This window comes from Malurus melanocephalus, unplaced genomic scaffold (assembly GCF_030028575.1).
Source record: "Malurus melanocephalus ecotype Western Australia unplaced genomic scaffold, MMel_1.1 scaffold_957, whole genome shotgun sequence".
Lineage (NCBI taxonomy): Eukaryota > Metazoa > Chordata > Aves > Passeriformes > Maluridae > Malurus > Malurus melanocephalus.
In genome coordinates, this window is record NW_026624189.1 from 110,777 (window position 1) to 124,879 (window position 14,103).

The 14,103-nt window shown below is 43.9% G+C and overlaps 1 protein-coding gene across 2 annotated transcripts in view; it reads left to right on the forward strand.

Moving 5' to 3' along the window:
- PDE8A (phosphodiesterase 8A) overlaps positions 1–13,581 on the forward strand; it is a 95,000-nt gene extending 81,419 nt beyond the window's left edge. For both annotated transcript variants that reach the window (XM_057386355.1, XM_057386356.1), the window contains exons 12-22: positions 342–419; positions 1,029–1,099; positions 1,742–1,906; positions 3,734–3,782; positions 4,082–4,217; positions 4,600–4,798; positions 5,777–5,994; positions 6,921–7,053; positions 10,196–10,360; positions 11,205–11,334; positions 12,175–13,581. In XM_057386355.1, coding sequence (XP_057242338.1) covers positions 342–419; positions 1,029–1,099; positions 1,742–1,906; positions 3,734–3,782; positions 4,082–4,217; positions 4,600–4,798; positions 5,777–5,994; positions 6,921–7,053; positions 10,196–10,360; positions 11,205–11,334; positions 12,175–12,281 — 1,451 coding nt within the window. In that variant the 3' untranslated portion in view covers positions 12,282–13,581. The remainder of the gene's footprint in view (positions 1–341; positions 420–1,028; positions 1,100–1,741; positions 1,907–3,733; positions 3,783–4,081; positions 4,218–4,599; positions 4,799–5,776; positions 5,995–6,920; positions 7,054–10,195; positions 10,361–11,204; positions 11,335–12,174) is intronic.
- The last annotated feature ends 522 nt before the right edge of the window (positions 13,582–14,103 follow it).

Sequence of the window (14,103 nt, forward strand, 5' to 3'; positions counted from 1 at the left end):
CCTGAGCTCTGTTTAACCCCGTTCCCTCTGGCCCTGCTCCCCTGCTGAACTCACCTGTGCTGCTCAGGTCCTGTTCACGGCTGCARTGGGGTCACAGCACAAGAGAGGAACTTTCCCCTCCACMCTGTTTCCCTCTGCACAAACATTTYRGCACWTTCTGCAGAGAMCTTGSCTGATTTCAGGGCAGTGTAATKGGSMAGGAGCTTTAAAGGCACTTTGATCAGCTCTCAGTGCTGAATTGAGCTCAGTGTCACTCAGGCTTTCCTGACCTTCAGTTCCTTTACTGTGCATCTTAGGCACAGCTTTGTGTCATTTGTAATACAATTTAATTTTCTTCACAGATCCTCAGACGTGCAGACACAAAGACATGAGGAAAGGATCCCTGGATGTCAGATCCACAACATCTCGAGGCAGTGATGGTATGTGAGACAGCTCTGGCTGAGCTGCACTTGTCATGCAAACCCAATACGCAAATCATTACATTTCTTAGCTCTTCTCTTGATGAAGATATGGAAATTTTTTTCCCTAATTTTGTTTTCTTTCACTGTATGTGTTTTGCTCTGTTAGATCACCCCAAACTTGATGGTTAAGTGACATACTCAGAACTGTTGCTGATAGTTAGATATTTTTGTTAAATTGTGCATCATCACAGTCTGCAGCACACACTGCTGAGGKGTGGCTGTGGCAGTGCTGTRCAGTCACACTCCAGGACAGCAAACACTGATTGTTCTTAACTGCTCAGCACAAKGAGTAACAGAGATGGTTCTGCATTTTATAGCCCAGCATCCAGAAAAATCTCATCGTGACCTTTCCTCTGCAGAACCAAAATTGCTAAGCAATAATACAGCATTTGTTTTTAAATTTCCAATGTATAGTAGGCCAGACCCTCTGCTGCTTTTATTTGGATTAGGTACCCACTTCAAAAGAGCTTCAGCGATCAGCTCAGCCTGGAAGCTGAGCCTGACTCATTATGACTTATTGCAGCTCCTCTCCTCTCCTCTCCTCTCCTTCTCTTCCCTTTCTCTCAGGCAGCTCCCAGCGCCGCCGCTCCTCCATGGCCAGGGTCCACTCCATGACCATCGAGGCACCCATCACCAAGGTAATGGCTGGGCTGGGCTTTGCTGGGCTGGATTAGGCTGGGCTGGGCTGGGCTTTGCTGAGCTGGGCTTTGCTGGGCTGAGCTGGGCTGAGCTGGGCTGGGTTAGGCTGGGCTTTGCTGAGCTGAGCTGCAGCCCTGCACAGGGGCTCTGGGGCAGCACCTCTCAGCACCTCTCTCTGCTGCAGCTCCAAAAGCAGATTCTCTGAACAAAGATCTCCAGAGCTGATCCCATGGGATCCCCACATGATCCTGTGTAAAACCTGCCCCTGTGAAGGAGGGACTGCAGCTCCTCCCTCTTGTTTATGCATTGCCAGCTGCTTTCTGAAACCATTCACAGATTTGTCAAAAATCAGATCTTTAATAAATTGAGAGAGGCAGATGGAGAAAGCTGCATTAAATGCATTCAGAGACATTTTGAGGCTGTGCCTTGGAAGAGAAAACCATTAATGAGATTTGTGTCTTCAAGGCCACAATTCCCAGAGTCAGTAGCAAACATCAGTGTTTCAGTGACATCTCTTTCATTTTAATTTTCCCTCATGTGGATTAAAGTTTTTGATCTTGTTATTTTCCTCAGTTTTCCATAGTAATTAATGAGTGTCTCTGTTTTTTAAATCACTTCTAACATGTCTGATGCTGCTTTAGGTAATAAACATCATCAATGCTGCCCAAGAAAGCAGTCCCTTGCCWGTTGCAGAAGCTTTAGACCGGGCTTTGGAGATTTTGAGAACCACTGAGTTGTACTCTCCACAACTGGGGACCAAGGATGAGGATCCACACACGAGTGACCTTGTTGGAGGGTTGATGACAGTGAGTACTCGCTGCACCAGCAGCTCGGGCTTGTTCCTCTGCCTGATTTTCTCATCTTGACCATGTCATGTGCTGCCTCTGCAATACCAATCGTCAGCAAAAACTGCAAAATGCAGTTTTGTGGTGTTTCTTGGGCCATGTTTGTACCTGTGGTGTTGTACCCAAAGCTGAACAAAGGGCACAGAGCAAAGCCAGGACTGARCCCAACCCTTGGCAGTCTGAGCCTKGTGAGGGTAACGAGAKGRGTTTGGGTGAATGKWAACTCTGCCTTYAGGATTTGTGTTCTCCTTGCTCTGTGGGCTGCATGTGAAAGGCAACGTCAGGGAAAAATTCAGAGTGTTGGGTACAAAAAGGATCACAGGGTGGGAGCTTTTCAGAGATGGCTCTGGGCTRTGATAATTTCATGTTGGAACCACCACGACGTCTCTGCAGTATCTATCAGAATCTTCAAATAGTTTATGGGTATTTTTACCTTTTAAAATACCACAGCAAATGTCTAATCCAGAGGAAAATATGGGACACTCAAAGAATTCCAGGAGAAGACCTGAACGGTTCATATTGGGTTGTATTTACTGAGTAGACAAAATATATTTGTATATTTACTTTGTAGACAAAAATATAGGAGGGATATTGATCCTTACAATCATGAGTCTCAACGTGAATCTTTTCTCCTGCTGAATACCTGAGTTCATAAACTCAGCTGTTTTCTCCTTTTTTTGTGGGTTGGTTCTTACACGCATTTGTGTTCAGATTGTGTTTGGTCCAAGAACATGAAGATAACAATATAAAAAATACTGCAAAATATAAAACCCTTACTAAAAATAAACCAAAGTCACTTTTATGAAGCAGTAAGAAAAGCTGAGAAAATCCATTTCAGAGCATGTGGCATGGTAGGAAGTTAYCAGAGAGAAACATTTTCCCATTAAACAGAATGATATTGTTCCATTTCGTGTTCAGGAGTTATGTCTGTGAAGGGGAATGAGTAAAGCATTATTGGATTGGAACTCTCACACAGGAAGGGCATTTGGAGTTCAAAGACAGATTTTCCAGATACAATTACACCTGCTGTATCAACTCTTMAAAAACTAATCTTTGGTTCTAAATGATGAGCAGCATCTGGTGTCCTAAATATTTGTCATAGCATTTTATTGAGCAGCCACTGTTGGAAACTCCCTTTCCTTTTAAATCACAAAACTCCAGACTCATATAGATATAACAATTCTTTTAAGAGCAAATATTCCATGTTCAAATACAAGTTCTGCTGTATTTGGTGTGAATAACCTTTTTAGTAAGGTGCATTCAGGATTCTCTTTTTTAAACACGGTTTTTTACATCATGGGCTAAACATGAGCTGACAGCTGTAACCTCAAAAGAGCAAGCAGGATTTGGGSCACAGCATTTAGAATTATAAAAGGAAAAGTCAATATTAAGTAGATAATTCTGTTATTTTGAATGCATCATCTCCGTGTTCACATCCAGGCATTGTGCCAGAATTCAGCCTGGGAGGGACAGAGCCCAACTCTGTGTGCTTTGTCTGGCCAAAGACTCGAGAGGCTGCAATTCCAGACCCCCATCTGCACCTGAGGAAYTGGGGTTTTACCTGAGTTCATTTTTTATTTTTTATTTGCAGTTTTTATTTGTTTGAGCTGCATGTAAAACAAGAGAGCTGTGCCAGTGCAGACAGATCAGTCACTCCGTGCCTGTGCCAGGCTGAGCCACGCTGCTCTGGGGTTGTTGTGCCACTGTTTGTAGCTACTATAGGTGTACATTATCTCCTACACCCTTTGTACAATTCCCTGTGTTTAACTTACAACTTCTGTTTCACAGGATGGTTTACGAAGATTATCAGGGAACGAATACATCCTGTCAGCAAAACGTAAGTTTTGATTTGGCAGCTGTTGAGATTCTAGAACATGTTCAGAAATTTCAGAACGGGAGATATGATTAGATGTTCTTTTTTATGAGCATTTTTTGTTTGGTTTATTTTTATCCATAAGCAWTTTTCTGCTGCGTTACTGAGCTTTAGAGAAACTGGAGTAGCCAGGTGTTACTGCAGGAAAGAAAACGTGTGCATTCAGTAAAAYTGCATCTCACTGTTACACATCTAGAGTAAGAGATTAGAGAGTTAAACCAGAGTTAATAAATACCTGGAGTAATGACTGTGTTCCTCCACAGAAACCCATCAGGTCYCTGGCAGTGTGAGCTCCCCCATCTCCCTCAGTGACATTCCCCCTCGGATAACACAGGCCATGGAAAATGAGGAGCAGTGGGATTTTGACATCTTTGAACTTGAGGCTGCCACCCACAAAAGGTCAGTGAATACAAGAGCTCATAAACTGAAGCTGCTGAAAAGTGACTGAAATGTCATCTTGTAATCATGTTAAATTCTCTACCTGTGCTTTTACAATGGGATTAGATTTATTGTCATTGTAAAAYGTTGGAAATTTTCTYRCTGTCATTTCTAGTTGTATATGAAMCTTAAATMTCTTCTGTTTCATCATACACTACTTCCTGCAAATTGCCAGTGGGTATAAGTGAAGATTRTATATCTTTGGTATGGTATAATGACAATACAACATAATTTTTAAAGCTTTTTTTTTATTCAATAATAGAAAAGTTATACAAATCAAATTATKTTCTTGTGGGAATTCAAATTTCTAAAAAAAACCCTTTCTGTTTATTTTTCTCCACAGGCCTTTGGTTTATCTGGGTCTCAAAATATTTGCTCGYTTTGGGATCTGTGAATTCCTGAACTGTTCAGAATCCACTCTGAGGTCCTGGCTGCAAGTTATTGAGGCCAATTACCATTCCTCCAACTCCTACCACAATTCCACCCATTCAGCAGATGTGCTACACGCCACTGCTTACTTCTTGTCCAAAGAAAGAGTAAAGGTGAGTTCACATTCATGAGAAACAGTGCAGGGGGAAATACAGATGCAATCAAAGAAAGATCTCTCAAAAACAGATTCAARAGCCAAATGTTTGCCTAGTGCCAACTAATTTGGTAAATCTGAGTCAGAGACAGGGCTGATTACATGAATTCTAGAATCACCCCAAGTATGGGTAGCAATATTACAGAATTGAGCAATTCTTGATGGGAGAATCAGAAAACCTTTGCAAGTGAAACTTCTTCATGTAGCTGATCCTTCTCAGGTGAGCCAATGACACGATCACTTCTGTGATGGTACATGCCAAATACAGATTTAATAATCTGTAATAAATCCCCATCTCTTACACCTTGGGATGGTCATTTTGCAGAAGACTCACAGGCCATGAAATAGGATATATCACCCACTGGACAAGATGCCTGGAGGTTTACAGAGACAGCATTGGAGGAGAGCATTAAAAAATTACTTGTCAATCCCATAACATCCAGTGGGCTATTCGAGCCTCTGCCACCCAGAATAAATCAGAGCAACTTCTGCTCTCCATGCCAGACTGGAGAAGGGGAATGGGGCAGTGCTTGGAGTGTGTGCAGTGCTGTGCTGTTCTGTATTTCTGAGTCACATTCTTGGGCAGAAATTCCTACCCTGAATTGGACTCCCTAAGGATTGTGCCCATGATGGGCACCTGGCTGAGAAATTTGGGACTGTAAACAAGCTTTTGACAGCTCATTAAAGTGTAGTCATTCCCCTAACTTGTGACAAAGGTGTGGTTAAGGCAAAATTTAAGAGGTACAAAATGGCCMAAAAAGTCAGGCAATGTTCAGTGAAGCTTGTAATGGATTTTCCATTGCTCTGTGTGGAACATCTGACCCTTAGTGACCCTCCAGAGTTTTGGGTTTTCTTCCTCAGCAGCTTGGCCTAAGCTTACGGACAGAGCAGGGTTTCAGTCAGTCTGCCAGGCAAWCTGAGCACTGTTCCATTTTAGCAAACCTTGGATCCCATTGACGAGGTTGCTGCCCTGATTGCTGCCACGGTGCACGACGTGGATCACCCAGGCAGGACCAACTCGTTCCTGTGCAACGCTGGCAGCGAGCTGGCCATCCTGTACAACGACACGGCCGTGCTGGAGAGCCACCACGCTGCCCTGGCCTTCCAGATCACCACTCGTGATGGCAAATGCAACATCTTCMAAAACATGGAGAGGTGAGCCTGACACAGGGGCTGCCCATGAGCCTCTCACCTTCCTGGGGTGACACAAACCCAGCAAACGTCCCCCAGGGCAGCAGTGCCTTGTGARYRACTGCCCATGGCCCTGGTGAAATCWGCTTTACAAGAGTGCAGTGAGTGTTCTGCCCCTCCTGAAAACATCTCCAAATAGCTCCCCAATTCCAGTGTCTCCTGTGGATGAAAAGGCAGAGCCAGTCTAAGRAATGCAGTGTAAATCTTAATGTGAGCAAGGATAGAAGAGTTATTTCATGTCATTGAACGTAGAGAACAAGCTATGGCTGAGGGGATGGCTGTTTGCTGTGTAGAATAAAGAGAGAAAGAGCCACAGAGCATCAGTRAAAATTAAATACTCTGTTGCAGTGGCAAGGATAATGAAGGACCTGTTGCTCTTACACCCTCAGAAAAGCATTTAGGGCAAGGATGTGACCATTGCCTTGATCCTCTCAAGATACAGCAGGAAATTATTACTGGAGCTGGACTGGAGGGTGATCTGAGTGTGTGCTGAAAGCATCGAGAGTGTGTGAGCTCTGGCAGCTCCTGAGATGCTGGAGCTCTGCTCTGCCCAGCCCTGGCTCTGGTTATCCCAGAGATGCAGTTGTGCCTGGAACACGTGTGTTTGTGCACACCAAAGGTTCTCCAGTGCTCTGCTCTGCCCAGCTCTGGCTCTGCCCAGCCCTGGCTCTGTTCCCCAGAGATGCAGTTGTACCCAGAGCAGTTGTGTCTGTGCACACCAAAGGTTCTCCATCTGCCACAGAGGCAGCTGCCCAAGCCTCGATTGCTGCTCTTTCTCCCCCCAGCACCTCTGTCCAGCAGGAATGTCTGTAGCATTTTTGTGAGGTTTGTTTAGCAGCCAGCCCTTTGGGAASCAGCCAGCATTCTTTAATTGTTTCTTCTTTAAACAGGAATGAGTATCGAACCCTTCGCCAGGTCATCATTGACATGGTCCTAGCAACAGAAATGACAAAGCACTTTGAGCACGTCAACAAGTTTGTCAACAGCATTAATAAACCCTTGGCAGCACTAGAAGAAAAYGGGGTAAGCAACACTGCAAATCCTCCCTAAAACACCTGGGCAGGCACTGGGAACTCTCKGCAGTAGGAAATTCCACGTGTGTTCTGAGAAAGAGAGACTGGAGATTTACCTTTCACCCCTGGGTTTGTCACTSGTTTTGAGGGTCAGGGGGACTCACTTGGATCCTGTTGATCCCACAGTGCTGTGGTGTTGTGCTTGGAACCAGAGTTGGGGCTGGATGTTTTCGTGTTAGAAATGCCATTTTGGTTAACCCAGTCACTCCCATGGACAGTGACAAGCCTGGGCACTGTTGGTGTTTCTGCACAGGAGAGAAGGTTTCCTTCAGAGCAGAGGTGAATTCCTCCATAGATCTGGGGGCTGATGTGGTGCCTTCCCTGGGAACCAGGGCCCTCAGCTCCAGTGCTGCATTCATGGGCTTTCTGTCCACCCTCTGTTCTTTTTTAATCTTTCAAATAGATGATGGTGACATTATGTATCATATAGACATAATCAATAGCCATCTGCACACAAAGAAATTGCCTGTTAAGAAGTCATTCTGAGAAACCACACCAGTTTCAATAACAGCTTCAACCAGCAGTTTTGTTGCCACTAAGAGCAGTGTATAGTTTTGCTGGAATGAATTTTGCAAAGAGAAGACTTGCAGGAATGGTTATGATAAAATTTGCATCGGTGGCAACGTCATGTAGGAGCTATAATGGTTTTCTGTATTTTCTTACCATGTTTTTTAGAAAGCCACATGTGTGACTGTTGTGTGCAGTGGGGGAAGGCAGTGTCTTTATTGTCTGAGAGTGGAGAGGAACAARTCTTGTTCCTTCACCCTGAGAAGCAGACTGGAGATGGATTGGAAATGGTACCTTTGAGCACAGGAGGATATGGCAGAATTAGCTTTGTTCTTGGCACCCAGAGATGCTGATGGGAACTCTGAGAATGTGGAGCCAAGGTCCCAGTAGCACATGGTTGTGCTGAATGAATGAGAAGCAGGGATGTTCAGTTCCCAGTTTGGAGAGCCTCTCAGGATGAGCAGAGGAGCAGAGCAGGAGGAGAACACGGCTGGTGTTGGGTAGAGCCCTGCCCTGACCCTGGGCAATGGGGAACTGGGCTCTCAGGGGCTCTCAGGGGCTCTCTCTGCCCTGCCTTGCTGTGCACAGCCCCTGCTCCCAGCCCCAGGATTGCAGCAGAATCCCCCCAAAGAGCCAAACTCCTGCCCTGTTACACAGAGCTGAGCACTGGTGCTTGRACCTGTGCAGTCAGAGAGTAAAAACACACAGCAGGGAMACAGGGAAATKAAATATATGTTCAGTTCTGCCCTTRAGCCCCAGAGACTRCAGGAAAATAATCKGCCCCACAAGGCATTTGTGATTCACAGYAAATTGTGCCCAAGGATGGGAAGAAAGACAAAGAATATATATTTTTTTTATTGAAAACAAGAAGCAAAATGTTTCCCTTCTTTCAGCTGGGAGTTTCAGTTGAGCAAGTTCCTATTARAAGGCCTGTAATCTGTGAGTGGGCAGAGCAAATGATTTACTGTGTGAGCAGATCAACACTGTCAGCCCCTCTTTCAGGCCTGGTGTCCCTCTGGCTGCACAGCAGTTTGTGTTCTCAGTGTTTTCAGGCCTGGCTTCCACTCATGGTGTGACTCACTGTAGTGTTTGCAGGCTGAGCTGCCAACTGCCTGCTCCAAATGGGACAGTTCCACTTTTTTTATTTTTTAATATTTTTATACAAATGTGCTCAAGAGCCATGCCAAGAAGCTGCTCTGTTTGTTTCCTTTCTGCTTTTGTTTCATAAACTGAAAATTGTCCTTTCCAGCTTTATCCATCCTTTACCCTCCCATTTCCCCTGGTGATGTCACCTGGGACAGGRAGCCACCATGTGCCACACAGAGCCACCTCTGCACTCTCAGCACATTTTATTCCCAACACATCTGCATCCAGCMAGTAGAACTGGCCTTAGCTTTGAACAGATCACAGGAGTGAACATTCCTTTCTCTATTCCTGTAACCAGGATTACTAACAGGAATTAATAACCAGGAATTAATAATAATTAATAATAATTAACAGGATTAATAACCTGCTGGGATATTCTCTACTATCCACAACTGAATGATCTCTTATTTTACATACTTAATTTCCATGCTTGTGTTTCTGGAGCTTCCATCACTTTATGTTGSCTTTCTCATCTGTAATTTTTCCATGCATTTGGAGGTGTATACATCTCACTTTGTTCCCTCTGTTTTCCCTTCCTCCCCTAAAAATGAGGGGAGAAAATTGGTTTGGGCCTCTCATTTTGGTAAGAACTGTGGAGCTGTTAGTATACTTTTCTATTAATGTCAGATTCTTCCTTTAGGAAGAACTTTCTTCCCCACAAGAATTTGCTTCTGAAAAATGTCATGGTCATTCTCACCTAATAAAAGGTCAGAATGTTTCTGCTTCTTCGTACAAAACATTGCAGGAACTGGTAGCACATTATTATTATCATCATTATTGTTAGTTCTTCCCTGTTCTGACTGTAGAGCAAGACCTTGTTAGGTGCCAGAAAAGTCTTGCTTCAAAAGATTCCTGTTCTGAGTGGGCAGTGTTGTGAATTGCTGTCCCTGTCCATCCTCACATGGGAGGGGATGGGGAGCAGGTCCAGGGACAGAGTGGGGTCTGAGTGTCAATAGTGGAGGTGTTGCTGCAATGATTGATGCTCTGATTGATGAGGGTGTGTGTGTGCCCATGGTGACTGCAGCTCAGCTCAATCCCTTGTTTTGAACCAACCATTCCCATGTGCAAGTCCATTAATCCTGGGATTTCAGCAGGTACATTTTCTACCTACAYGGTGCTTATCACTGTGTGTGTAGTGATGAATTGAGCCTCTCCACACTTTTGAAAAGGCAGATAAGGCACAGAGGGATTGCCCAAAGATGCCCAAGAGATCTGTCACGAAGCCAGTGACTGAATTCAGAAAGTGGAGCTCAGTGCTAGCTCAGAGCTGTGGCCACCTTTCATAATCCACTATAAATGCAGTCAGACATCAAATATCATAGCCAGGAGCAGGACTGATCCCTGTAGGATTTGTTAAAAGCATTTCCAAAGCACAAWCCTCTTGAGTTAGTGCATGGAGACCTTGCTAATGGATTGTTTYTAATTCTCAAATGTTACAGAATAATGGTGATGGAGAGTCAATCAAAACTGTTCTCAGGTCCCCGGAAAACCGAATCCTCATCAAGCGCATGTTGATAAAGTGTGCTGACATTTCCAACCCCTGCAGACCCCGAGAGCAGTGCATCGAGTGGGCTGGCCGCATCTCTGAGGAGTACTTTGCACAGGTAAGGCAGCTCAGAGAGGCTGCTGGAGATGCAACTCTGGAAAAGGGACGAGGAGGGGGCCAGAGGAGCTGAGGCTGCATCCTGTATTGTGAAAAATAACAACCTTTTTATTTTAAACGCTGGTACAAGACTAGATACCTTCAGACAGATGGAAGTTGATAACTTCTATTGTGCAGTTCYTGAAAAATGTACGCTTTCAAGTTGTTGAGTTTGGAGCTGGGTTTTCTGAGCCTCACCTGCAATGCACTCTGATCACGAGGCAGAGCAAGGATTCCTTTGGTACCCACGGGCTGGCTCTGCCTGGAACAGGATCATCAGCTTCCAGGGCTTGGATGGGAGCAGCTCCAAGRAATGGTGTCAGCCCTTAGCACTTTGTGCTGAACAAAGGTTTTAGGAAGATGTGGGAAAGGAGAGTGCAGTCCTTACTACAGATGATAGACCAAACACTGCAGCTTGGCACCCCAAGCAGGGCTAAGGGATAAAAAAGGTATTTTGCCTTCTCTGAGTGGGACAGAGCATCACTTCCATCAGAGACTGAGAATGCTTGAGCAGCTCTTAGGTCCAGAGCAGGTATAACTTGGTCATGTGTGAGATTGCTTAGGGTCAGCTTGTGTGCAGATACAGGAGGTGAATGTGTCTCTGGGAAACATTGGAAGGCTCAATGAGTCTGTTTTACCAAAACCTCAACAACTCAGTGCTTAAGATGAAGTTGCTGCTGCTTCAGATTTGTTCAGTTCCTCCTTTGGTTTAGTGGATGCACGCTCTGGTCAGTGCCACACAATCTGCTGCTAAAAGAAGCCCATTCACAGAATCTTAGATAAATAATTGTAAACTTTTTTTGCAGACTGATGAAGAAAGAAGGCAAGGTTTACCTGTTGTGATGCCAGTTTTTGACAGAAATACTTGCAGCATCCCCAAATCCCAATTATCATTCATCGATTACTTCATTATTGATATGTTTGATGCCTGGGATGGTAAGTGAAACTCTGCTGTTCYCTGATGTGAACATTTTGTGAACACTTGAAACTGCTGTGATATAAAATTTCTTTATGGCTCCTAAATGGAGAGAAAAGAGAAGATTCCTGCAGTTCAAGTAAGATTAATAACTTGATTATTGCTTGTAAGTATTGCTACAAGCAATTCTCATGGCTTCTCTTTAATATTCTGGATTCAAGCAGTCTTTAACTTTTCAAACTTGCTTCTCTGTAAATGGAGAACAGAGCACATTCTCTTTGACAGCTCTTTGAGCACAGTCATCTTGTCCATGTTAATATTGGTTATTTTTCAAGGCAAATTTCTACAGTCTGGAAGATGCTTGGGGGAGCAGCTGTTTCCTTCCAAGTGCTTCCAAGTGGTAAAAGTGGTCAGAAATGTGACCCTCCTGAATGCCAGATCATGACATGTGACTGAGCTTTGATGGGGCAGGATAATTACAACCATAATTAGCTWTACCCCTCCTGGAAAACTCTGTTCCTTTGCTGGGACTTGCAATACCAGTGTAAAGCAGGTTCACAGAACAGTTCCCAGTGGCCCGAGTGCTACACGAGAGCTGCACAGCCAGGATCATTTCCAGCAGCAGTGGGACAGATTTGAGCTTTTTTACTTCACACAGTTACCCAGACATTTCAAGTGATGCTTGGGCAGATAGAATCTGTGACTGGTTCAGTTCTGCACCATTTCAAGCAGCAGTGTGACAGATTTGAGCATTTTTACTTGACACAGTTACCCAGACATTTGAAGTGATGCTGAGGCAGACAGAATCTGTGACTGTTTGAGTTCTGCACATTCAACACTCTCTGCCCTTTCTTCCCCAGCATTTGCAGACCTGCCAAACCTGATGGAGCATCTGAATAACAACATCAAATACTGGAAAGGACTGGATGGGAGGAACCTGCGAGCCCTGCGGCCGCCACCAGAGTAGCAGTTGGGYCATGGTGTGGAATTTACTGCCCAGATGCACATTTATTCCAGCTCACTTTGCTCCATGTGGATTCAGATCTGTTTTGGTCTCTTCAGTGTTACAGCCAAGCTGTGCATTGGGGAACTCTCACAGTCAGGAGAACACGAGGTCAGCATTGAATTCACCGAGTGGGGATTGGAGGAAATAACCCACGAGTGGAATTACACTGGATTGCTGCAGCACTCCACTGGAGAGGGTTTGTCAGTGAAATTTCTGCCATATCTTCACACCAGCACGGGAAGCTGGAACACCTTGAAGAATCCTCGGAAAAAGGACATTCACTAGAAGTTTATCTATTAMTAGAGACTCACAGCTTTTATCAGAAAGCTGCATGCTTTTTATAAGCACTTAAGACAGTGACGTAGAACAATCAGACATTTAAAATGCAACTGTCTATGAAAGAATTTTTGATCTATGAAAAATAGATGTACTGTATTTTTTCACATCACAGAAGGTGCAATCATTCACTTCTGAGCACTACTGAAAGTGAGTTCTCCTTAAGAAATTTAGTAGCAAATGTAAAAAATAACACGAGAATTTTTGAGGTTGATCGTTAGCATCTATGATTAAAATGTTATGTTTTATTTATTTTGTTAGATGTTCAATATTTTCTATGAATTTATAAATACTTAAAAGCCAAAGCCAACTTTAGATGCATTATAAATTTACATGATTCATACTCATTAATATACATTTAATTGATGTACAGACCTTTTATTTTCATAATGCAAATACAAAATACTATACAATGATACATTTTTATTGCACTGTAAGGATAGATGTGTATGTTTAAATATTGTCTGATTTATGTTAATTAAAATAAGTTTTATTAAAAAGGTCTCACTTGAGAATAGTAGAATAAACARGAACTGTATACTGTCTGAGCACCAGAACTGCAGCAGTTCTCCCACAAACCAGTGAGGAGCACCTGATCTTCTCTTGGCTGCAAAAATAATAATGTGGTGGAACTCTGTTTTCTCCCAAGACATTTTATGACTGAATTCCCTGTTAAAATCTGCCTTATTTTATATCGTATTTCTACAAAGCATTCCACAGCATATATGAAGAGGTGATACTAAGCATCTAATGAATTTCAACATTTTATAGCCAGTGTATTTTCCTCTGCCATAAAAGAAAAAGAACAGAAAACCACCAACAAAAACCTTTAACTGAAGAAGTTTGTAAAGGCTGTACSTTCACAATTTGAATGAAACCTTCATAGCAGCTACCAGAAAATAATAAAATGTATATTTTAAGAAGTGTCAAGTCCTACCCATTTCATTTGAAATGTATATTCGCTTTGTMGTTTGCAGACTAACAAAGACATGAGTTATTCTTTTAAAAATAACTAAAATCCTTGTCTGGGAGGGAACAGTTGAGGGGTTGGGCTGGGGTAATGRAAGGTGGTTTGGAGCTGGCAAAGCCCTGTGTTTGTGGCTGCCCTGGCCAGCCCATCCCACCCTCTGTGCCTTGGACAGGTSTGCTCACAGCTCCAGCGGTGTCACAGAGGGATTGAGGAACGTCCTGCCAGCCTTCCCGGGCCACAGAAAGGCACCCAAAGGCACTGCAAGGATTGCTGACTGTCATTGCTGCAGTTCAGAGACATTTGGAACCATTGCTGAAGGTGCASAAGCTGGGGACAGGGGGGTGATGGACTCTGTAGTCCTGTGAAGCAGCAGCATCACCCCATCCTTTCTACAAGCAAGACAAGTGAGTCAGGAAAGGCCAGGGGACCCAGAGCCAGGAAGCAGAATTGGCTTTGAGGCCTCTAAACATCTTGCAA